Source organism: Meleagris gallopavo, chromosome 1, assembly GCF_000146605.3.
Source record: "Meleagris gallopavo isolate NT-WF06-2002-E0010 breed Aviagen turkey brand Nicholas breeding stock chromosome 1, Turkey_5.1, whole genome shotgun sequence".
NCBI lineage: Eukaryota > Metazoa > Chordata > Aves > Galliformes > Phasianidae > Meleagris > Meleagris gallopavo.
This window is the reverse complement of record NC_015011.2, coordinates 76726172-76749433: the sequence shown is the minus strand read 5'-3', so window position 1 is coordinate 76749433 and position 23262 is coordinate 76726172. Positions and strand designations below refer to the sequence as shown.

General features: G+C 40.2%; 1 protein-coding gene across 2 annotated transcripts in view; it reads right to left on the bottom strand.

Annotated features, from left to right (window-relative positions):
• Nucleotides 1-1542: 1542 nt before the first annotated feature.
• The window catches only part of WARS2 (tryptophanyl tRNA synthetase 2, mitochondrial), a 47146-nt gene continuing 25426 nt past the window's right edge, over nt 1543-23262 (bottom strand). For both annotated transcript variants that reach the window (XM_003202691.4, XM_010718674.3), the window contains 4 exons: nt 11986-12066; nt 10219-10304; nt 7743-7861; nt 1543-5826 (listed from right to left, as the gene is read on the bottom strand). In XM_003202691.4, coding sequence (XP_003202739.3) covers nt 5378-5826; nt 7743-7861; nt 10219-10304; nt 11986-12066 — 735 coding nt within the window. In that variant the 3' untranslated portion in view covers nt 1543-5377. The remainder of the gene's footprint in view (nt 5827-7742; nt 7862-10218; nt 10305-11985; nt 12067-23262) is intronic.

The following is a 23262-nucleotide window of genomic DNA, read 5'->3' as shown; positions in this document are numbered from 1 at the left end:
ACCCAAACCAAACCAAAAAACAAAACAAAACAAAACAAAGGTAGAAATCAGATCCATTATTGTTAAAGACTCTCTGCCTCTCTAGCATCTCCATCCAGAAGCACAGTACCAGTTTCTCTTAAGGAACCAACTGTGGGTGAGGCCTTTGGCCAAATCCAAGCATCAAAGCAGGAGGGAATATCTGTTTTTCATATTACATGCTTTGACTCATAACGTACAGAAGTCAGAGGTTGAGAATCACTGTGAAAGAAAAATCATTAAACAGTAGAGATTTACTTTAACTGAAGCATTCAGTTCTTTAGTCTACCAAATCTAATTTACCAAATGTAGCTAAACTTGTGTGAGCTTGGCTAATGGCTAATTATCTGTACACCATTTTACACGCAACAACTTTTATTAATTTGCCTTTTTTTTTTTTTGACAACACAGAAAGAAACAAAGCTACTCTCTGTTACTTATTTTAATTTACTTCTGTCATCCTCTTCCTCTTGTTTCTCTTTGTGTGCCAAGATAGGGCCTCAAAACAGGCATAAAAGTGAATGTAAAAGTAAAGTAGCACAAGTCCTCTGGCCAGTCAGCTTAAAGATGGAATACAAATAGAAGTGAGTTAAACAAATCCAGTAAGCTTTAGTCTTGACATTAGTCAATAATATTAATCATGAGGTGTGTCTTATTTTTTGCCTTGTTTCCTATGCAGACTGATATATATATTTAATATGTTATGAAACACTGATTAAAGTCTAATGAAATACCTTCGTAACCACAGTAATGTGTCCCCTTTGTAGTCTGCTATAGTTACTTTGAAACCAAGGACTGTTTTGAATACATTCGTTATTTCTAGAGGACTTGTCAATATTGCACTTGGTTTCCCCTCATTCTCACCATCCACTCTGCTCTTCTTGCACTGACTAACTTCAGAAACTCCACCATTATCAAGTATTTGCTTTGTGGTTCTCTTTCTTCAGATCCTTAATGAGCAAATACAGCTCTCAGTGCAGATTCTCAGATGCTCAGACACTACTTCTTGTTTTGCAAAATTAACTATTTCTAAATTACGTCACTCTGCTAACAGGTAAATTAAAAATCAAACAGCTTTATTTATTAAAATTTGCTTTACATAGAAATTCCCAAATTTTTCAACTCAGTCATATAAGACTGCAGTTCTCCATGACAAATGCCACAGGCATATAATGGTTATGAGCTCACAAAGTATGAAACTCTGAAAGTTTAAACATAGCACCATTTAATATGCTAGCACAGGACAAGTAAGGCTTCCATTACATTTTATCATAGAATTATAGAGTATCCTGAGTTGGAAGAGATCCTCAAAGTTCATCAAGTCCAACTCTTGGCTCCAAGGGACCACTCAAAATTCAATTCCAATGTCTGAAAGCACTGTCCAAATATTCCTTGAACTCTGTCAGTTTGGGGCCGTGCCCACTGGGCATCCTATTCCATGCCCACCGCCCTGTGGTGCAGACCCTGTCCCTACCCCCCAGCTGCCCTCCCCTGACACAGCTCCATGCCGTTCCCTCGGGCCCTGTCGCTGTCACACAGAGCAGAGCTCAGCGCTGCCCCTCCGCTCCCTGTGAGGAGCTGCAGCCGCCATCAGGCCTCCCCTCAGCTCCTCTGCTCTGGCCTGAACAAACCACCTTTGTAGCCTTCCTTTGGATGCTTTCTAATCATTTTATGTCCTTCTTATGTTGTGGTAACCAAAGCTGCACTCAGTGCTCGAGGTGAGGCCGCACAGCACAGGCTGGGACAATCACTTCCCTTGACCGGCTGGCAGTGCTGGGCCTGATGCACTTGCAGGTACAGTTGGCCCTTCAGGCTGCCAGGGCACACTGCTGACTCAGATTCAACTTGCCATCAGCAGAATTTGCAGATCTCTTTCTGTGGGGCTGCTCTTCAGCATCTCATCTTCCCATCTGTACATACAGACATATTTGCTGGTTTCAGGTGCAGAATCCATCACTTGCTCTAGTTAAACTTCACATGGTTGGTGACTGCATAGCCCTCCAATTTGTCAGTATCTCTCTGCAAGGCCTCTACCATCAAGGGAGTCAGCAGGTTCTCCTAATTTATTATTGTTTGCAAATTTACTTAGCATAGCTTCAAGTCCTGTATCCAAGTCATTTATGAAAACACTGAAGAGAACTGGCCCTCAAGTATAGCCCTATGGACCCTCACCAGCCTGATGTAACACTATTTACTATAACCCTCTGAGTCCCAACTGTCAGCCAATTGTTCAGCCATCCTATTATGTATTTGTCTACAAGTATTCTGGACATTTTCCTCAGAAGGATACTGTGAGAAACAGTATCAAAAGCTTTGCTGAAATTCAGAAAGATCGACTGGCTTCCCTTCTTCAGCTAAATAGGTAAACTAGACCTAAGAAGACTTTTTTCCTTGTGAACTTGTGTTATCTGTAACCAATAACTACATTGTCTTTCAGGTTTTTTTCAATAACTCCCAGAATAATCTTCTTCATAATTTTGCAAGGCATTGAAGTGAGAGTGAAAGATCTATAATTACCAGGGTCTTTCTTGCCCTTCTGGAAAACTGTAACAACATCTGTCATCTTCCAGACTGGATCTCATCAGATTCCCAACACCACTAAAGAATAGTTGAGAGAGGTCTCAAGATGATATTAGCCAGCTCTTTGAATACCCTGGGATGAACCCCGTCAGGCCCAGTAGACATATAAATACATCCAGCTGGAGCAGCAAACCCGGCATAACATTAGAGCTGGTTGGGAGTTTACCATTACCACAGTCACAATCCTTCAACTCATGGCTCTAGTCAGGACCCATCATCAGTGTTAAAGACAGATGTCAAGGAGGCATTAAATGTCTCTGTTGTCTACGTCCCTATTTGTGAGGCGACCATCCTCACCAAGTAACTAATCAGTGTTATCTCTGGTCCTCCTTTTGCTGAAAACATACGTAAAAAAAGTCCTTTTTGTTGTCCCCCACAGTACTATTTTTGTTCCCCACAGTACTGGCCAACTTCAGCCCTAAATAAGCTTTTGCTGTACAAATTTTCTCACTACAGTGGTGAACAACACCTCTGTAGTACCCTGAATCACCTGACCTTGTTTCCAAGGTTCAAAAAGTTACCATCAAAGTGTTTCAGGAATTTTATGGACCTATTTGTATCAACTGTATGGTACTCTCAAGTAACACCTAACAAATTGATGTCACCCACTAGCACAAGGGTGGCTGATCTAGGAATATAATCTTTCATTCTTTACATAATAATTTGTGTTGTTGTCCAGACTACCACAGTGATATCTACTTGCCTGCTTGTCCCGTAATACTTAGGCAGAGGGTCTCAATCATATCATTGCCAATTGTAAGCTTGATACAACCAAGCTATTCCATTACATACAGTGCCACACACTGCCTCTCCTGCCCTGCCTGTCCCTCACGAAAAGTCTTTAACTGTTTAACATGATACATCAGTCACAGGACTCTTCTCATCAAGTCTTGCTTACACCAACAATGTTGTAAGTCTGTAACAAGTCCAGGGCTTCTAGTTCCTCCTGCTTGTTCCTCGTGCTGTATGCATTAATACAGAAAAATTTCAAATGTGCTCTAGTGTACCCAGCGCCTTGTGGAGAAGACTGAAGGACCTCACTAGCACATGATCCTTCAAACTCTGGTTAGTCATCTCACAGCTTACTACTGGCAAGCCTCGTTTAATCTCTTTTCATCTTCAAGTCTAGTTAAAAGTTCTTTCAGTAAGCCCAGAAAAAAAAAACAAAAAAACAATTTTCTCTCTCTGAGAAAGGTGCATCCTGTCAAGTGCCAGCAGGCCTGGCATTGCACTGACCATACTGTGATCAAAAAATCCAAAATTTTGCCAATGACACCAGCCTAAGAGCCATATATTGATAAGCTCTGCCTGGATATTTCTAAGCATTCTAAGCACCTGGAAGGATAAAGAAAAACACTATCAGCACTCCCAAACCTTTAACCAATTGTCCCAAGAATCTACAGATCCTTTTGATTGCCCACGATGCCTCTCCTGGTCTCATCACAGTTTCATTGTTGCCTACATCAAAAAACAATAATGGGTAGTAATCTGGGGGCTGCACTAGGTTAGGAAGTTTTCTCGTAACATCTTTAATACAGGCTCCAGGGGGGTAGCAGACTTCCTTATCAAGTGGGTCTAGTCATTGTATTGGGACCTCTTTTCCCAGTCACCAATGACAATAATGACATTTTTTTTTCTTACAAAGGTGGCTGTAATGCAGGCAGTAGGCTGACTTGCCCATGGCAACTTCTCCAACATAAAAGGACAATCAACCATATGATTTTTTGATTGTCTTTCAAGTTCCTATTGCGGAAACCCAGGAAGGTGAGGTTTAGCAGTGAGATTTCACAAAGATCTATTTAATTCAATTTTGATAAATTATTTTACTGTAGTCCTCGCTATGACCTGAGCATAATTTTTAAATAATTAGTTTTGTAAATTATATAGAAAGTTCTCTCACAGATCAGCATAAGATCTCTTTCACACATCTTTTCTCCCTGAACCTTTCCTAAAGCAATCCTAGACTTGATGCTGAATTGAAAATCTCAGGGCTCCCTGCTAGACCAAAAAAAAGGTGGAAAAGGATGAGTTGAAGTTTGGGTAGTTTCCTAACAAAGAACTTCAGAATCGATCAGGAGGATGGCAGTGCTGGCAGAAGTGAAATTCACATTTGCTCTGCATTCTTTGGAGAGACTATCAAAGAGGCCCTCTAGAACTAGCAGCCACAGTGAGTTCTACTGTATGGATATCAGTATCTGACTAACTCACCTCATACAAACTAGATGTAGATACAAAATTACACTGAATTTGAAGACAAGACAGGGAGAAGCAGTAAGTTCTCTCTTCATCACCAAAGCCCAGTCATTCTGATTTGTAACTCTGTGCTGTCTGGTTATCCAAGAGCAGACCATCATGGTATCAAAGCTGAATAACCACGAGTTATCCAGCTCTAACAAGATCACATAAACAGCTAAGGGTGTTCTTGAGAAGATTACAACTCCTTCAACTGGATTAAAACCATCTTGCCTATACCTCAGCTTCTTGTAGTGGTTGGAGGAAAAACCCCAAACCCCATCTGAGCAACTTTGTATCCTGGTTTTGTATAATTTCTTCATATCTGTGATTGCCTGCACCCTCATCCTCTGACCATCCCTACAAGTTCAGAGCTGGTCCCACTGGAAGGAACTGGTTTCACACACCTTTTTGATGTAAACAGCTTAGCTATTCTACTTGGATTTTGCAGAGAGAGAAAAAAAAAGTTTTTGTTTCAAACTGTTTGTTTCAAACAAAATAGCTATCCCAGGAGCAAATGACTGAAGTCCTTGCAACTGCTTGCCAGTTACTGAAATCCCACCAGTCTTCTTACTTCTTGATAGATGGGGGTAGCCAGTTCTTTGGCTTTCTCTGCTCCAGCCTCTAAAATCTTTATCAGATAGGCTTTGTCTTCCTGGAGTTTCTTGATTTCATTCCTGATAGGTGTAAATTTTTGAATAACTGACTCTGCTACCACCATTTTGTATTGAGCAGTGTCAAGACCAACAGCTTGGTGCAGCACTTCTTCTATGCTAAGTCCAGTTACCGCAGCGTGAATGGACACCAGGTTGGAGACACCAGGGCGACTGGATGGGTCATAAGTCACCTCAGAGGTAAAGTCAGTCACGGCCTTTCGGAATTTCAGTACTACCTCCTCAGGACTGTCTGCTATGTTAATAGTAGCTAACTTCTGTGGGTCTGACTTAGACATCTTCACTGTTGGATCTCTGAGGGATTTTATTTTCTTTGTTGTACCTTAAAAAAAAAAAAAGTATTAATTATACACATGTATAGACAATTGTTTATTATGACAATTGCTAAGAACGTTTGGTAGCAGAATGACAGAACTCTCTGTCACTGCTTAAAAAGGAGTTGTAAGCATAATTATCAACCCTCCTATTTTCCTTCCCTGTCTTTATAAGTAATTTTTCTTCTCCCCTAACTAAATCAAAACTTACTTCATTTTTTCCTCCTCTCTACATGGAAACTTCTGTGGGGACACAGGGATTAGTTATCTTGAGAGTACGGAATGAACATTAATGAAAGACTCCCTAACAGTGGGGAAACAGGCTAAATTAATTTGTAAAAAGAAGTCCAGAGGAGGTAACTACCTTATTTTAAGTAGGAAGCTTTATCACCCAAAATTTCTTGTCAATTCTCCCAAATATCAATAAAGTCACTAGTTTTCCCTAATCAAACAATAATCAGCTTCATCACAGGGAAGGCACAGTATAGATAAAACAAGCGTAGGTATTGTACAAATTCCTAAGATACACAAAATTAAATAATGACGTTAAGGGAATATTGCAAAGTCTTTTATTTAACAGAATTAGCCCAAACTATTTCAATCTTTCAGCAAGAAACATGATTTCTGGAGTACACAGAAGTACCTCTGCAAGTACTTATGCTAAATGTTTTTTGACATCTAATAAATTCAACTAAATTCACCACATACTCTTTGACTGATCATGTATCTACTTAAAGAACAATTCAGATGACCCTAGAAGGGGCTCTTTTCTGATACACCTTTTGGAGGAGTCTATCACTTCCCTGTAAATTTGAAGTAGATCAGGCAATGTAGCTGTCTATAGCTAGCAAGTCTGAATAGCTTCCTAACCAATCCATTTATTTAAAACAGTTCTTTGGTTTATATGTACTTGCTCACTTATGCTTCTCATGAGGAAAGTGAAAAGTTCTTTTTACAGTTTGAGCTTTTTATTTTCTGGTAAACAGCCTCACCAGTAGCACAGACTACATTCATCTCCTCTTTACAGTATTTACTATTTAGCTATTCATTAGAAACTGCAGAGCTTGCAAAACTCAGTATTTTATAAGCCCCACTCTGGGTCTAACTGGATCTAACACCATTTTTGTCACAGAGGCTTGAAAACTGAGAAAGGTTTATTAGTGTCTGTCTTTTCTAAGGTGAGTGCTCCTTGCCCTTTCAGGGCCGAAGGTCTCTGCTGTGCATTCCTCTACATTACTTACAACAAAGATGCAATGCTTCTTCCTTGCCCAATTTTTCACGTTTCTTAACAAACACACCATTTGCGCTATCTGACTCTCCGTCACGCCCCAGCCTATGACCCTGTAGCTCTGCTGAGAAGATTTTACTTATAAGTCTCTCTGAGTCTAAGGTAAAAAATGGAAAGTCTGAGGTCTGTAAGAGAATTTAGTGAAATACGCAAGTATGAATTAAACACAATTAAAAGATTTTCATGCACTGTAGCAATAAACCAACATGCTGTTTAGTATGCTTAATATAAATTACTACTCAGACAATGCAGAATTTTGCTTGCTGGAGGTCTTTTGACATACTCCTTATACACCTCCTGAACTAGCAACATGGAAGAGAGTCCCTCCCTAAAAGCTCTAGAATTTGAACAGCAGGGCTGACTGACAGATCAGAGCATAACTGTCCCCCTAGACTAGAATAATAGATGCTGCCTACATGCCTCTACCAGGGATTTGTAACGCCTTATGTCCATTTTGGGAGTACAATTTCACAGTATCTTGTTTCTTGTCACTTTTTCATTTTCTACTCTTTTAGCATCAGTCTTCTCTCTTCCTAGTCCTGGAAATTATTTCCACAATATTTAAATTGATCTTCAGACTTGAAGTGCAATTTAGGGAAAAAAATAAACTACAAAAAAACACAAAGATCGACTTACTCAAAATGGCTTTAGGCACAGGAAAGAATTCTCCATATTTCTTGTTAAAATGTTGTGCTATATCTTGGGCTAGTTCCAGGTGCAGGACTTGATCTTCTCCAACGGGAACATGTGTCGACCTTTTAATAAAAGACAGATACAGGAAACTCAGCAAAGCTCTCTGGTCCCACTGAAATGTTACTCTGACATTACTAAGGGCCAGAATGAGCTGAATACTCAGCCAGCTAGGTAGAGGTGCTGTGTGAACAAGATCCTTAACTGATTGCTCATACTCATCCCAGTATGAATCTGCTTTTTTGTGGTGAACTGAAGCATATCTCCAAGGGTAAAAATAACTTTTCTCAAAAACATGTATGGTAAAGATATCAATAAGAGCAAATAATTAAACTCAGCTCAAATAAAGGTTTGGTCCTATCTCCTGCTGTCTTCTTAGAGATCAAAGAACTTGTTTTAGATTTCGTGAACAAAGCAAGTAAGATCTGCCAGGCATAATGTCCTAACTTGCCTTGTCATGTCCCAGCAAGATGTAACTATTGTTGAGAGGTTAGTATTGTGGATTTACCAATAGAAGAAAAGAAGAGAGTGGCTCTTTCTCATGGTTCAAATTACATAAATATAATGTGGGCCAGCGTTTCTACCCATGAGTACTATCTTTCCTAGATTAGGATTGTTAGGATCAAAGGATCATTTGATCTTCTGTACTAAGCTCTACAGCATGAATGCAGTTCTGGAGGAAAATACAATCTGCATCTGAGGACATGAGGAGGTGAAGATTCCACTACTTCCCCTGGTGATTCTTTCCCATACTTAACCATACTTGCTAAAAATATATGATTCTTCTAGATTAAGCTGACTTGAAGTTTTTGATTACTCTCCCCTCCCTCCAAGCAGATTTTTCCTTCCTAAAGCTTGTAGGGTATTCAGCTCTGAATCTTGGACATGTTCCAGTGTAAAGAACTTCACTGTGCATCTTTTATGTTCCCAGAAAATTTTCGTTCAACATGGTACTTCTTCCTTTGAACTCTAAATTACTAGGTAGACATCCAGAAATCAATTTGTCTACCTTTATCCCTCATCAAATAGTCAGCAAGGCAACCTAAAAAGTTACAGTAGCCAATAGGAAATCACAGTGGCCTACAACTACCAGAAAGAAAATAAGGTACCATAATCAATATACTTTAAGCAGGTCAAAAGAAATGTTTCCATATGACAAAGTTTGCCACTAAACAGAAAACATATTGTTTTTATAAATGTCTCTGCTGCTTTTTTAAAAATATTTGTCCTGTTGCTATTCTTGTTCCTTTCTGTCATATATTTGCCTTCTGCCCATTTTCCGTTTTCTTTGATCCTTGGTTCATCTGAATTCATACTGTTTTCCCCTCCTCCTGCTCTTAATTCTTCTTTGTGACTACTCTTCCCTTCCTGTGTTTCCATTTTTCCCTGATTCCTGTTCCCTATATTATGTTTTTACATTTAAACACTTCTTAATAAAGATTCTACGTGAAATTTCTTCAAAGAGATATCGTTTCTCTTTCACTTCCTTGTTTTCTGCTCTGTTTGGACAACCTGCTGTTAATACACATAGTAGCAAACAAACCACGGGCTTCACTAAAGAAGGATGAATCAAATGATCTTACTAGAGACAGAGGAGACATACATGGTTGAATTCAATCACCCAAAGTAGGGTAATTTCCAATAAAGTTGTCTACTTAAAATACTGCTTTATAATCAAATAAGCCTTGCTGTTCAAAAGATCATTTTAATGTTCAGATTATTCCTTTTGCTTATTTTTTTTTATCTATTATTTTTAGATAAAATTCACATAAATTAGAAGTATAATGTACTAGTCTTCCTACATTACTGTCCTCTCCTATTAATGAGCACTGAGGATTAGATACATTTTTGGGGGGTTAACAACTTGCAAATCTTGATCTGTGTTACTTTGGTGTCCCAACAAGCATTCACAACTTCACTTCAAAAAATTCCACCAAATACATATACTTGGAATATAAAAATAAGTAATACACACTACACTGCCTCTGATACTTATCGAGAAAATTTTAAACGTATCATGAAATACAGCAGGGTATGCTACAAGACTTATCAGCTGGGGTGTATGTAGTCAGCTAAAGTATCCCTACAGTATACTGCGTGAAATAAAGTATATTTAATTTTTTAAAAAACGTAGGTACAAATGTTTATGCATATGCAATATGTATCATCAAAATCAGTGTGCTGTAATTCCCTGAGAATTGCTGTGAGGTGACCTGCTTTTTCTGTTTACAGCCATTGAGTTGTTTTTAACCCAGGCTAGATTTCAACCAGCCACTGGAAAAGTAAAAAGCTGTCATCCATTTCCAATTTATCTAATCACACCCAGCTCCCCCACCTAGTAAGTTGGCATGTTGACCTGATGAATATTCACTTTAAGGCGGCTGAATAGACATTGCCCATGGGCTCACATTCTGCCTCTTACTTGTACAGCAAAATATCTGCTGCTTGAAGAACAGGGTAAGTCAACAAACCGACATTTCCATCATTATTCTGGCTGGCACATTTCATCTGTTTGGAAAAGAGAAAGAGAGCAAAATCACACTTTTGGCTAACAGTGTCAAACTCCATGATTTTAGTTAGTTCGAGCTCTAACTAATTTAAGTGTAGGTTCAGCTACTGTGTTCATTCATCATATAACTCTAGAGAAAAGCGTGCTATGTAGAATCTGCTTCTTGTGAATCTTGCTTCTTTGTTTTATATTCTATATTTGTGTATTTTCCCACACTGTTCTAATACAGTAGCAGTGAGAAAACATAAGCTTATGTTTTCTTCCTCTTTGTAATCTTACTAACCAGAATGATCACAAATACAAAATAGTCGGGCTGGGTTATTATAATGATAAAACCTACTTCTAAAATAGTATTTTTTAAAGCTGAATTATTATGATAATCTCTACCTCTAAAATAGTATTTTTGGCAGTAAGTTTCTGAAACACTTTATAATCAAGATATAGAAAGGCATTAGCACTTCTTATTTCTCTGACAAGAGATCAAGACATAGTGATCATAGTCACCAAAATGGTCAGTGACAACGAGCAGGAGAATCCAGAACTGCAGAGGCATGGTCCAGCATTCTCTCCATTAGTTCTCACTGTCTTCGGAGTGTACTCTTAAATCAAGATATTCTAGCTATAGATAATTTAGTCTATTCCAGCAACAATATAGCTACTTTTTAACAATAGTTAACTACAATAAAACTCTTAAAATCTATATTAGTTCATTAAGATTATACAAATACCTTTCAATTTTTCTCACTCTATCATACAGATCCTGTCTTCTCTCTATGTCCCAAGTGCCTGGGCTCAGGGAACCCACTGTGCAAAGCCTAGCACCTGTAACACTTACAGAGTTGGAAAGTCAATCCAGTCAAAATAGGATTTAAGAGCTTAACTTTAGAACCTTGGGTTTGAAAAGGTTGGCTTTAATTTATGCCATGCATTAACACTGGTTGCTGTATTTAAGTTTTACTGTTTTTATTTAATTAAGAAGAAAAACAGGAAAAAAGAAAACATCTGGATGTATTTAAGACTGCTCTGAACTCTGCAAGCCAAACTGCTCTTAAGGATTTTTTCCCCTTTTTTGATACTTCTCTCTCCTGCTTTTTGTTTTTTTCTGCTTACTAAATGCCAAATAAAATCCAAGGAAATGAAATGTATCTACGCAGTTGATGTGGTAATGCTGATACAGTACCAAGATTAAGATGAGCATGAAACTTATAAAAGCAAACAATCAAGGTTCATTAACTTTATAATTGAGAACAATTTTAGTATTTTAATTCTATATTCCTCCCCCAACATACATTTCTTGCGATGTTTCTTTTTCGCCCTATTCCATAAGATTTACAGAACAGCCACTTCCCTTTATAGAACTCCTTAATCAGCATGGCTCGAAGTTTCCACTACAATATCTTGTAGGTTTATGCATTATTGAACAAGAATCAAAATAACTCCAAACAAGCTAAGAAAATCAGTTTAATAAAATGAATTAAACAATTCTTCCCATTTTGGTAGAGCTACTGCAAGTTTCTGCGCAAGAAACTTCTTCTTTTTACTGTTGGACTACAGAATTCTCAACCCTAGAGCAAGGATAACAAAGATACAGTTTATACTCAACAAGTAACAAGTATTTCAAGGACAACAATTGTATTGAATTCCCATATACTTTATTTTAACTTACTAAACTGCTCATACCTTCCACTGGGGCAAACGTAGTAACCGTGGCACATTAGTTAAGCATCCAAGAATCCAGGCAAGTTCTGTGTGCTCAGGAACCTGAAAGCACAAAGTCAGAACGAATTTTAAACTTCTGCATTTTTATGTCTGTTTTCTCTAAATCAGTACAGATAATATCTGAGATCAGAAAATCATTTATTTGAGTGGATATATATTTTGTATAGAAAGGCCAGCAGAGAAAAACTAACAGAAAGGTTTGGATGCAGCACGGACTGAGCAGCAGAGCAAAGCTCTAGAGCCTGAAAACTCACATTAGAATAAAGAAATAAACTGCCTTAACAATAGTAATAGAACTGAACTTGCATAAAAATTAACTGCATGTTAATCACTGTGCCACAGCTTCCTCACATCTTCAGATAATCAAAGTCTTTTCCTCATTTTCAGTGTGTATTTACTATAAAAGCCAAAAGTCACCCAAACTAAATTTCTGCACCACAGTCCTGCTTGTACTTGTTTCCCTTACTTGTCCTGGCTAGTCTCAGTAGTGCTCTCCAATGATGGGCCCAGAACCCCATTTAAACTCAGACCTCCACGTCTCTAATTGAACTATGTTATACTTCAGCATGTCTGAAATTATAATATTAGATAAGCAAGTATAACATGTAGATCCAACACCCTGCCATGGAAAGGTTGCCACTCACTAGATCAGGCTGCCCAGGGCCACAGTCAACATGGCCTTGAACACCTCCAGGGATGGGGCATTTATAGCTTCCCAGGGCAGCCTGTGCCAGTGCCTCAATGCCCTCTGGGTAAAGAATTTCTTCCTAATAACTCCTAACCAAAATCTCCTCTCTTTTAGTATAAAGCTATTCCACTTCTCCTATTACTGTCAGACCCGGTTAGAACAAAGAAACAAGCAAACAAACAAACAAACAAAAAAATCCTCAAGTACTGGAAGGCTGCAATGAGGCCTCCCCAGAGCCTTCTCTTCTCCAAGCTTAACAAACCCATCTCCAACAGCCTTTCCTCACAGGACAGGTGCTCCAGCCCTCTGATCATCTCCGTGGCCCTTCTCTGGACCCACTCCAACACTTCTACATCCTTCTTGTGCTGGAGGCTCCAGGTCTAGATGCAGTGTACTGCAGGTAAGGCCTTACAAGGGCAGAGTACAGGGGGATAATCATCTTCCTCTCCCTGCCAGCCATCCCTCTTTTCATGCAGCCCGGGATATAGTTGACCTTCCAGGATGCAAATACACACTGCTAGTTCATGACAAGCTTTTGTTCCACCAGGACCCCCAAGTCCTTTCTACAGGTCTGCTCTCCATGTCTGTACATATATCTGGGATTGCCCTGACCCAAGAGCAACATCTTGTACTTGGCCTTGTTCAATCTCAGTAGGCTCATGTGGACCCACTTTTCAAGCTTGTTGAGGTCCCTCTGGATGGCATCCCTTCCTTCTACTGTATCAACTGCCTTCTTCCTTCTACTGTGTCAGTTTGGTGTCATCAGCAAACCTGCTGAGGATGTACTCCATCCCACTGTCTATGTCACTGATGAATTTGTTGGAGAGTATTGATAGTAAGATGGAACCTACTTATTACTCACCTCTACCTGGACACAGAACCACTGGTCACAATCCAGTGGCTACAACAACCAATTCTTTATCCACCAAACAGTCCAGCCTTCAAATCCACATCTCTTCAATTTTGAGATAAGGATGTGATGTGGGACCATATCAAAGGTTTTGCAGAAATATAGTTAGACAACTTCAGTTGCCCTTCCCTTGTTCACCAATGCTGTCATAGAAAGCCACGAGGTTGGTGAAGCACTATCTGCCCTTGGTGTGCTGGCGGTCACAGATCACCTCCTTGTTTTTTAAGTGCTTTAACTTATCTTCCAAATCATCAAAGACAATCTCCATGGTCTTCCCAGGTATAGACATGTGCCTGTAATTCCCCACGTTACTCAAGAGCTTCTAGTTTCCCAGGTTTCTAGATTCCCTTTCTCCTTTTCTTGAGAATGGGAGTGATGTTTCCCTTTTTCCAGTCATGAAGGACTTCACCTGACTTTTCAGATATGACAGAGATTGGCTTGGCAGTTCTGCAGTCCTATCAAAATGAATGCTCATCTGAAAGTGAAAGTGAAGGATCAGGCCCCAGGCCTCCACTTTCTGCAAGGGTGGTTTTAAAACCACCCTTGTTGGTAACCCTGCCCATGGCAGGGGTGTTGAAATTAGATAATCTTTGAGGTCCTTTTCAATCCAGGCCATTCTATAATTCCTTGATGAAAAGATGAGAGAAAAAGATGACCTAATGTAATCCTGTATAACAAACTCTTCATTTAACATTCATTCTGGAGAAAACATCACAGCACATGAATTTTAATTGTTTCTGAATCCCATTAGACAGAGAGATGTTTTCCTCTTCCTGATATGAGGAAGACTTTTTACGGGGCAAGACAAGAAATATACCATGAAATAACCTTGATGTACACTATTCAGCTTTTCCAATATTCATTTCAAAGTTAGTGAAACAGGCAAACATTGCTGATGTATACTCTGTTTTTTAATTTACTTTTCTCCCTTTTGTTCTGTTGCTAATTACCTATATATGACATAATCATCAAAAGAACTAGGTGGTCTACATTCTGCTCCTTTGGTTACATGCTCTATTCCCTCCTTTCAATATTAGCAGGTTTGGATGTTTAAGAGCATGCTAACGGCCTAAAAATGTTCAAATCATCATGCTTGCTCCAGATGGAAGGCAGTAAGAAGTGTTTGCTAACAAGTAAAAATTAGCATTATTAATGGCAATTCCTTTGTTGTCACATCTTATATTTAGTCATTTCCTGGCTAACAGTCATTAGACTATTTTGGTTGCCAATGTTGCATAAAGCTATCTGACATCAAGACAAAAGCTCAGTGATTTTTAGTATAAATTTCCCCATGCTTATAAGACTTGCTATTTTCTGTGTACAAGATAAAGTGCATCAATATGCACCAAATGTGTATTTCACAAAGAAGTAAACTGTGCTGAATTGGAAATACTAACCTCAGACTTCCATTTCTTCTAGAAGGAATCACCATCTGGTTCAAAGTGGTTTCTGATTCCTTTCTTCTAGTCACGGATAGAGAGGAGATGGTGCTCTGTTGCACTTGTGTTGACAAGGACTCCCTTTAAAAACTATGCTGTCATTGATCCCTCTCTGGCAGTTGTTGCTTCCACAGCCAAAACTGCATGTGTATTTCATTGCATTAGTGGCTTTGACATTACACCACTTACCAAAACACCAAGTGATCTAAACAACACTTGTTCAGTCAAATCTGCAGTTCTGTGTTCAAGTAAGTTATATTCACTTCTTTAAACACAACACAATCCTTTCCTAAGCAAGGCTAGAAGTGTGCTGACTGTGAAGAAAAAGACTAATAAAAAGGGGAGAAAACACAAAAGAGTGCTCAGAAGGGAAAAGATTTCAGCTGGAAAAAAATTCAGTACTGAAGCCTAATGGGCTAACATTCATCACCCAAATTGCAGTAACTGAATGTGTGTCAGTCTGTGAATCAAGAGGTATTAGGCTTAAACAACAAATCATTTGTCAGACTAAATCATGGTTTAAGTTGCTGTGTTTTACTTGGCAAGAGGGACAGGTAATTGGTGTGTTTGGTCAGTCACTGTTCATCAGTTTAAATGTGGTTACTCGAGCAACAGAACTACACCAGTTTGATTTGGATAACTCTGTATACCAAGAAACTGGAAGAAGTGAATATGTATACAATACAAGTAAATTAAAGGCCCAGCTAACCCTTCCTTTCTGGCAATAAGTAATAGCAATGCATTACAATTACGACAAACAACTGTTTTGGACAAACTCAGTTAGCCTCCTGCTACCCCTAATTCAATTTAAAATTCTGAGTGAAGGACTTGATTAAGCAATGGAAACACAGGAATATAAGAAATACCATACCAGCTCAGAGCAGAGCACAGCAACATTTGTGCTTTAGAGTACATGAGACCATCAATTCCTGAAGAGCCTTCCCCTCACACTCCACCAGCATCCATAATAGCTGGAAATATCACAAGCTTTTATACCTGGCTCAGTCCTATTAGTATCCATACTTCCAATAAATGTCTATAATCACATTTTGAACCATGTGATACTGCCTGCTCCACAGCATCAGACTTCTTCTCTTCAAACCGAAGCTTCTATACATTTCCACAAACCCTGCCCTGTAGGATTTGCCAAACGTGCAGAAGCAAAGCAAATCTGCTCCATGGAATAATGGGAGCACTGCTCTATCTCTCTGCGGCACTAAATTCCCTTTTCTGCCCTTTTTCTAATCACCTCATATTCACTGCATCCTTCTTGAGGAGTACACACTAAACCTCTATTCAGGAAACACACTGAAGTTCTGTGCAGTGACAAAATGACACATCTGTCTTGTTCTCAATATACTTCCTGATATTATGATGATATATTTCTGGCTTTTTGAACAATACCTATGATGAGCCAATGATTTCAGAGAACTGTAAGACTTTACTGAGCTGACTCAGCTCAATAATGCATAAAGAAGGTTTACACTACTTTTAGCTAAATGCTTTACGTTGCATTCCACCACTAATGAGCCTACCAAATCTTGTTCTATGAGTTCTTTTGGTATCCCTTTCCCTTGCTACAACACTTGGCTACTCAAAAGAGCTTAGCATTGCCCACAAACTTGGGCTATCCCTTTCCCGAGTGATACGAATTTCCTAGACCACTGTGTCCTTTCTAGTGATGCTACTGTTCAATACCTTCTCCACATCACGAACACAAACGAACACGTTGATCCAGAACTGCACCCAGCATGAAATCCTGAGGGATATAACTACTGCCTGTGCCACTCCAAAAAAGTGATCACACTACCAGACTTTCCAATCTTCAGCCAGCTGCAGGTCTACTGAGGAACATTTCCTCCAATGTCATTTTTTTCCAGAAAAAATGACTAACATTCTCCTTGTGGCCAAACAAACCTCACTCTGCACTGTCAGGTTTTTTCCTCTTCCTTTATTTTTTAATTTTTAATTGTTATTTTTTTCAGAAATGCAAGCAAGGGTAACTATTACGACTGTTATATGTGTGTATACATATACATGCATACAGCCAATGAAGTCATTATTTAAAATAATGCTCCTCGGGGATAATACAGTTATCTTTTTATCTGTTGGTTTGGGTAGCATAAATATTTTGGCTCATATTTCCTTAATTATTGTGTACCTCACTGCCCCATTATGCCAGCAAACGTTCTCTGCTCTATGATGTCACTGTGCTTCTTCCTGCTGGTGGCACGACAAGCCTCGTTGGCTGTAGGAACATTTGTGGAAAGGAATTTCTGTCAAGGTGAAAAATTAATAACTCAAATGGAGACACCTTCACAGGAAACATCAGGTGTTTCTGTGCCAAACATCAACTTGGCAGTTGCGGGTTCTGCTGCCCGTCCAGTCCGCTGTAAAAGAACGGCTCGGGACGCTGCCTTAGGGCCTATCCAAGAAGAAAAGGCTTCTCCACTTTCTCGTGGGGAACCATGTGCCAAAAGACGACATCATGATCTTTTTGAGAAGTGCTCCGCCAAAGCCAAAGACCTGTCATCCTGCTACTTTCTGAAAAACCTCTGGAAAGTTACTGAAAGCAATCACTTCCAGTCCATTTGGTGGGGTGATGGTGGAGACTTTATAGTGATCGAGGAACAGTTGTTCAGGACAGAAGTCCTGGCCAGGACAGGATCTCTCAAAATCTTTGACATTGACAACATGAAAAGTTTTGTTCGCCACCTTCATCATCATGGCTTCTATATTACAGAAGGGGATTCGCCAAGCTCTGCCTCACGTGCTGGATTCCCAGCAGAGGGAGCAGCAATTTCTACTCCTTGCGAGGTATGCAGTCTCTCTACCTGTGAAATAGCTCTTGGGACAGTGGGATTGGTGGCCAGTCAGTCCAAAATGAGGTGATTGACAGCTGGTGATATTTGGGTACTTATGTTTCTGAAAATCTTACATTCCTCTGTAGCTCGCAAATGGCAAAAATGCAAGCAAGGGTGGTTGTTACCAGGGCTGCTCTGAATGTAATGCTTCCCGATTTATGTTGGCCCACGACGTCAGAGGTGGAACTGAATTCTTTCATGTGGAAAGAAATGACACCCATCAATGTTTGCTGACAACTGCTGAACATTTATGGAGACCAAAGAGTGGATGTGAGCACAGTGAGGTGGTGGGTGGTTCAGAAGGGTGCTGAGAGTTGATAAAGAGTGTTTTGTAGCTGAGAACTTGCTGTATCAAATAACAGTATTGTGCACTTAATAGCTGTTGTAATTTCCATGGAAAGAAATAGGAGGCATTAATTTTGGAGAGACCTATGTTCTTAGCCATACCATGTTTCATACCTACGTATTCCTGTTTGAATTGCCCCTGAAAGTCCTCTCTCTCGGTCCTTTGAAATTCTAATTATTAGTTATTGTACCTTTGTCTTGAAACTGTAGTAACAAACTCTTCCCCTTTGTGTTTTGCAGTTACTCTGCTACTACAATCCCTATTTCAAGAAGGACTATCTCCGCCGGCAGAAAAGATTCAAGCGGAATGTTAGTGTTAGAAGAAGAGTATCTGCATCCTCAACTGGCCCTGAGTAGAGAGTAGAATAGTTTAAAAAATAAATGTTTGGACTGTTTTTCCATTGTCCTGCCCTTATACTTACCAATCTGAGCCATGCAAAAATGCAGGCAAGGGTAGCTGAAATCAATGCCTTCCATTTTCTGATGTTGGCCTATGATGTCAGAAGTGGATGTTGGTTGGATGACAGTAGACAAAATAATGTCTTGATGCCTGTGTTTTTGCATGGGCAGCCTTCTATTTCTAGAGGAAGGCTTTTTCACAGAATCATAGGGGTTGGAAGGGACCTCCAGAGATCATCGAGTCCAACTCCCCTGCCAAAGCAGGTTCCCTACACCAGGTCACACAAGTAGGTGTCCAGGTGGGTCTTGAATATCTCCAGAGAAGGAGACCCCACAACCTCCCTGGGCAGCCTGTTCCAGTGCTCCATCACCCTCACCATAAAGAAGTACTTGTGAACATTTGTGCGAAACTTCCTATGCTGCAGTTTCTGGCCATTCCCCCTTGTCTTTTCTTCACACACTGCTGAAAACAGTCTAGCCTCCCCACTCTGCCTTCCACACCTTAGATATTTATAAACCTGGATCAGGTCCCCTCTCAGTCTTCTTTTCTCAAGGCTAAACAGACCCAGTTCACTTAGCCTTTCTTCACAGGGGAGATGCTCCAGGCCCTTCACCATCTTTGTGGCCCTCCGCTGGACTCTTTCCAAGAGATTCCTGTCTTTTTTGTACTGGGGAGCCCAGAACTGGACGCAGTACTCCAGATGAGGCCTTACCAGGGCAGAGTAGAGGGGGAAGATTACCTCCCTCGGCCTGCTGGCCACGCTCTTTTTAATGCACCTCAGAATGCCATTGGCCTTTTTGGCTGCAAGGGCACACTCCTGGCTCATGGCCAACCTGTCGTCTACTAGGACACTCAGGTCCCTCTCCGCAGATCTCCTCTCCAGCAGGTCATCCCCCAGCCTGTACCAGCGCATGCAATTAATCCTCTCCAACTCCCTTAGCACCCGTAGATGCATCCCATCAGGTCCCATGGATTTATGAACATTGGTGTTGCCTAGGTGCTCTCAGACCGCCTCTTCCCTGACTTCCATTCCCCAGATCCTCTCACTAACCTCCGGGGTCTGAGGGAGAGCTTTTTCACTGAAGACAGAAGCAAAGAAGGCATTCAGTATCTCTGCCTTCTCAGCATTCCCTGTTACCAGAACACCCCCCTCACTTAGTAGGGGAGCCACATTCTCCCTAGTCTTCCTTTTACTGTTAACATACTTAAAAAAGCCTTTTTTATTATCCTTTATTACCTTTGCCAGATTCAATTCCAGGCGGGCTTTAGCCATCCTCATCGCACCCCTGCAGGCCCTGCCAACATCTCTATAGTCTTCCCAAGTGGTCAGACCCTTTTTCGACATTTCATGGACCTTCTTCTTTTCTTTGAGTTTGTGTACGAGCTCCTTGCTCATCCATACAGGTCTCCTGCCACCCTTTCCTGATTTCTTGCTCACAGATCAGGGACACACTGATCCTGAGCTTAGAATAATTGTTTAAATGCCGACCAGTTCTCACAGGCCCCCTTACCTTCTAACACCCTTGCCCACGGGATAGCTGCAAGTAGGTCCCAGAAGAGATCACAGTAGACTCTCCTACAGTCCAGAGTAGCAATCCTACTTTTCGCTTTGCTTCTTCCACTCAAGATCTTGAACTCCACCATCTCATGGTCACTACAACCCAAGCTGCCCCTGACCTTTACTTCCTTGACAAGCCCTTCCTTATTAGTGAGAATAAGATCCAGCAACACCCCTCCCCTCATCGGTTCCTCCACCACCTGCATCAGAAAGTTATCTTCAAAGGCGCTCCTTCATCAAAGGAGAGTGTGATTGTGTTGTTCAAATGCTAGATATAGTCTAATTACTAGCACTAACAACTCTTGCAAATAAATCCTCTTCTGGATGCTTTCTGTTTTGTTGCTGGGCTTTCATTAACAGTAGAGTTGCAGTTTTTAGCTGGTTGCAGTAGACATTTCACTTTTAATGCCAAAAACATCTCTATTTTATTTTCCAGTTTTGCAACAGTACTGTAGAGCTTAGCTGGCAATTAAGTGACATACTTCAACTCAATAATATAGTCTTCATTGTGTAAAAAAATAAAATCTACTGTTCATCAGTCTGAGGTGATTTATGTGTTTGTGGTTTTTTTTTCCATCTTATGCTCTTGTCTGGTAGTTTTGCTTAGGAGTGTGGTAATTCAGGAGTGAAGAAAAGCTCATAAAGTAATCCTATTGGGCACTGTACTTGCCTCAGTTTCCTGTTGCTTCTTTATAGCTTCTTGGCTTTATAGACTGATATTTGCTATTTTTTCTCTGTTCCTTGGAAAAACTCTAGTAGTTGGTAAATACTCTGCATTCCATGTGATCATTTAATTTCCATCCAGGCCCAGGTGATGATCCAGCACAGTCTCCTAAAGGGTTGGACTGTGACTTTTCATTGGCTACCCATCACTGAGTGTTTGTAAATGAGGTACAAATGAGGACGCTCAGCAGAAGAATAGGTAAGAAGGACTGTTCCAGAAGATGATTCACTACTTATAGTGAAATCCAAAGAATCTGGCTAAAAGGTGTAACTACAAAAGCTCTTAACAAGCACTTTCCTTTTAATTTTCACCTAATTCTGGAGAAGGTCCAAATGGATTGCTGCAGCCTGCCAGTTACTGCTTAGCTTTTATTCATTGCTGAGTGTGGGCATCAGAAAGTTGTGTGTCAGAAGCTTAAGTGCCTTCCTGCAAAGAGAGATTCATTGTTTCATTTTGAATACAGATTTCCCTAAGTTTCAAACTATGCCCTTCTTTGAAAGGGACTTCAAAGTTGCTGCATATCTGTTACATTGCAACAGTGTAACTTCACTACAAGCTATATTTGAAATTTGCACAGAGCTTCAAAGATCTCTTTTTGACAGTGCAGAAGACAAAGAAATAGGTCTGGGGATGTAATCTGGATATCTGTATACTAAAAGAAGTGTGGACAGAGGACAGAACATGACCTAAACTTCACAAGAAAGGAAATATTTTTAAGAATTTTTATCACTCCATACCAGTTAGTGCTCCCAAAAAATTAAAGAGGTCTTTTATAAGGAAGCGCTCCCCACATTTGTTTTTCAAGAGGAGATAAGATTTTATTAATGCCTAACACTGAGAGTAGTACGTTCAAGATACTTGGTAATGCACATTTATACTGTACAGTTAAGGAGCATAATGGAGCCATGAAAAAGACAAATTAGGCTGCTCTTGAATCAAAGGCACACAGCAATTGAAACACCCACTGAGAAACTTAGACGATAAAAAATATGACATGGCATCCCAAATTCCCGTTCAAAGAAATAATTGTAGGGTAGAATAAATTCACAGTTACAAAGGCAGCATATGTCTTAAAGAACATAAGCTAAGCAATATCCTAAACTGTGAGGGAGGGGGTGATTAGCTATTATTGGTAAATCAATTAGTTGTCACAGCTGTCATTGTTACTTTTGACCAACTTAATAACTTATCCTCGTTTATATTTGGTTAAAATTGATATAAGTAAGATCTGGTTCTTCTATCCCAAATATCTGACAAAGAATATCTGCACTGGAGTCAGTTATAAAATCAGACAGAACACAATTACTTGGCCCAGAAAACCTTTTTCCTCACTTTGTTCATAACCAATGGATTTGTTTTTAGAAACATCTTCTTAGTTGAACCAATAATTCTGTCTGAGTAATCAGTTTGGTGTGTCTATAAATTGGTGGAGACAGGAATGTATAAACAGCTACATTATGGACCTGAATAGACTGCATCTATGGGCCAAGGTAAACTGTACAATTCAATACTGTACTGTTCAATAGAGCCAAGTGTCAGGTTCTGCATTTTGGTCACAACAACCCCAGGCAACCCTACAGGCTTGGGGAGGAGTGGCTGGAAAGCTGCCTGATAGAAAGGGACCTTGGTGTACAGATGGACAGTCAGCTGAATATGAGCCCAAGTGTCCAAGAAGGCCAATGGCATCCTGGCTTGTATCAGGAATGGAGTGGTGAGCAGGACTAGGGAAGTCATCCTGCCCTGTACTCAGCACTGATGAGGCCTCACCTCGAGTACTGTGTGCAGTTTTGGGCACCTCAGTACAGAAGGACATCGAGGTGCTGGAGCACGTCCAAAGAAGGGCAACAAAGCTTGTGAAGTGCTTGGAGAATGTGCCCTATGAGAAGTGACTGAAGGAACCGGGGCTGTTTAGTCTGGGGAAAAGGAGGCTGAGGGGAGACATTATTGCTTTCTTCCAATATCTGAAAGGTGCTTACAGTGAGAGCGGGGCTGGTCTCACTGGTGACAGGACGAGGGGAAATGGCCTCAAGTTGCACCAGGGTAAGTTTAGGTTGGATATCGGGAAACACTTGTTTACAGAAAGGCTGGTTAAGCACTGGAATAGGCTCCTGAGCAAGATGGCTAAAAACTATTTGGATGTGGTGTTCAGGGACATGATTTAGCAGAGGGTTGTTAGAGTTAGGGTAATATGGTCAGGTTGTGGGTAGACTTGATGATCTTTAAGGTCTTTCCCAATCTGAGCAATTCTATGATTCCATGAAATAAACCAGGTAAACTAAAAGAGAAGAGAGGTGGAAGAAGATATATATA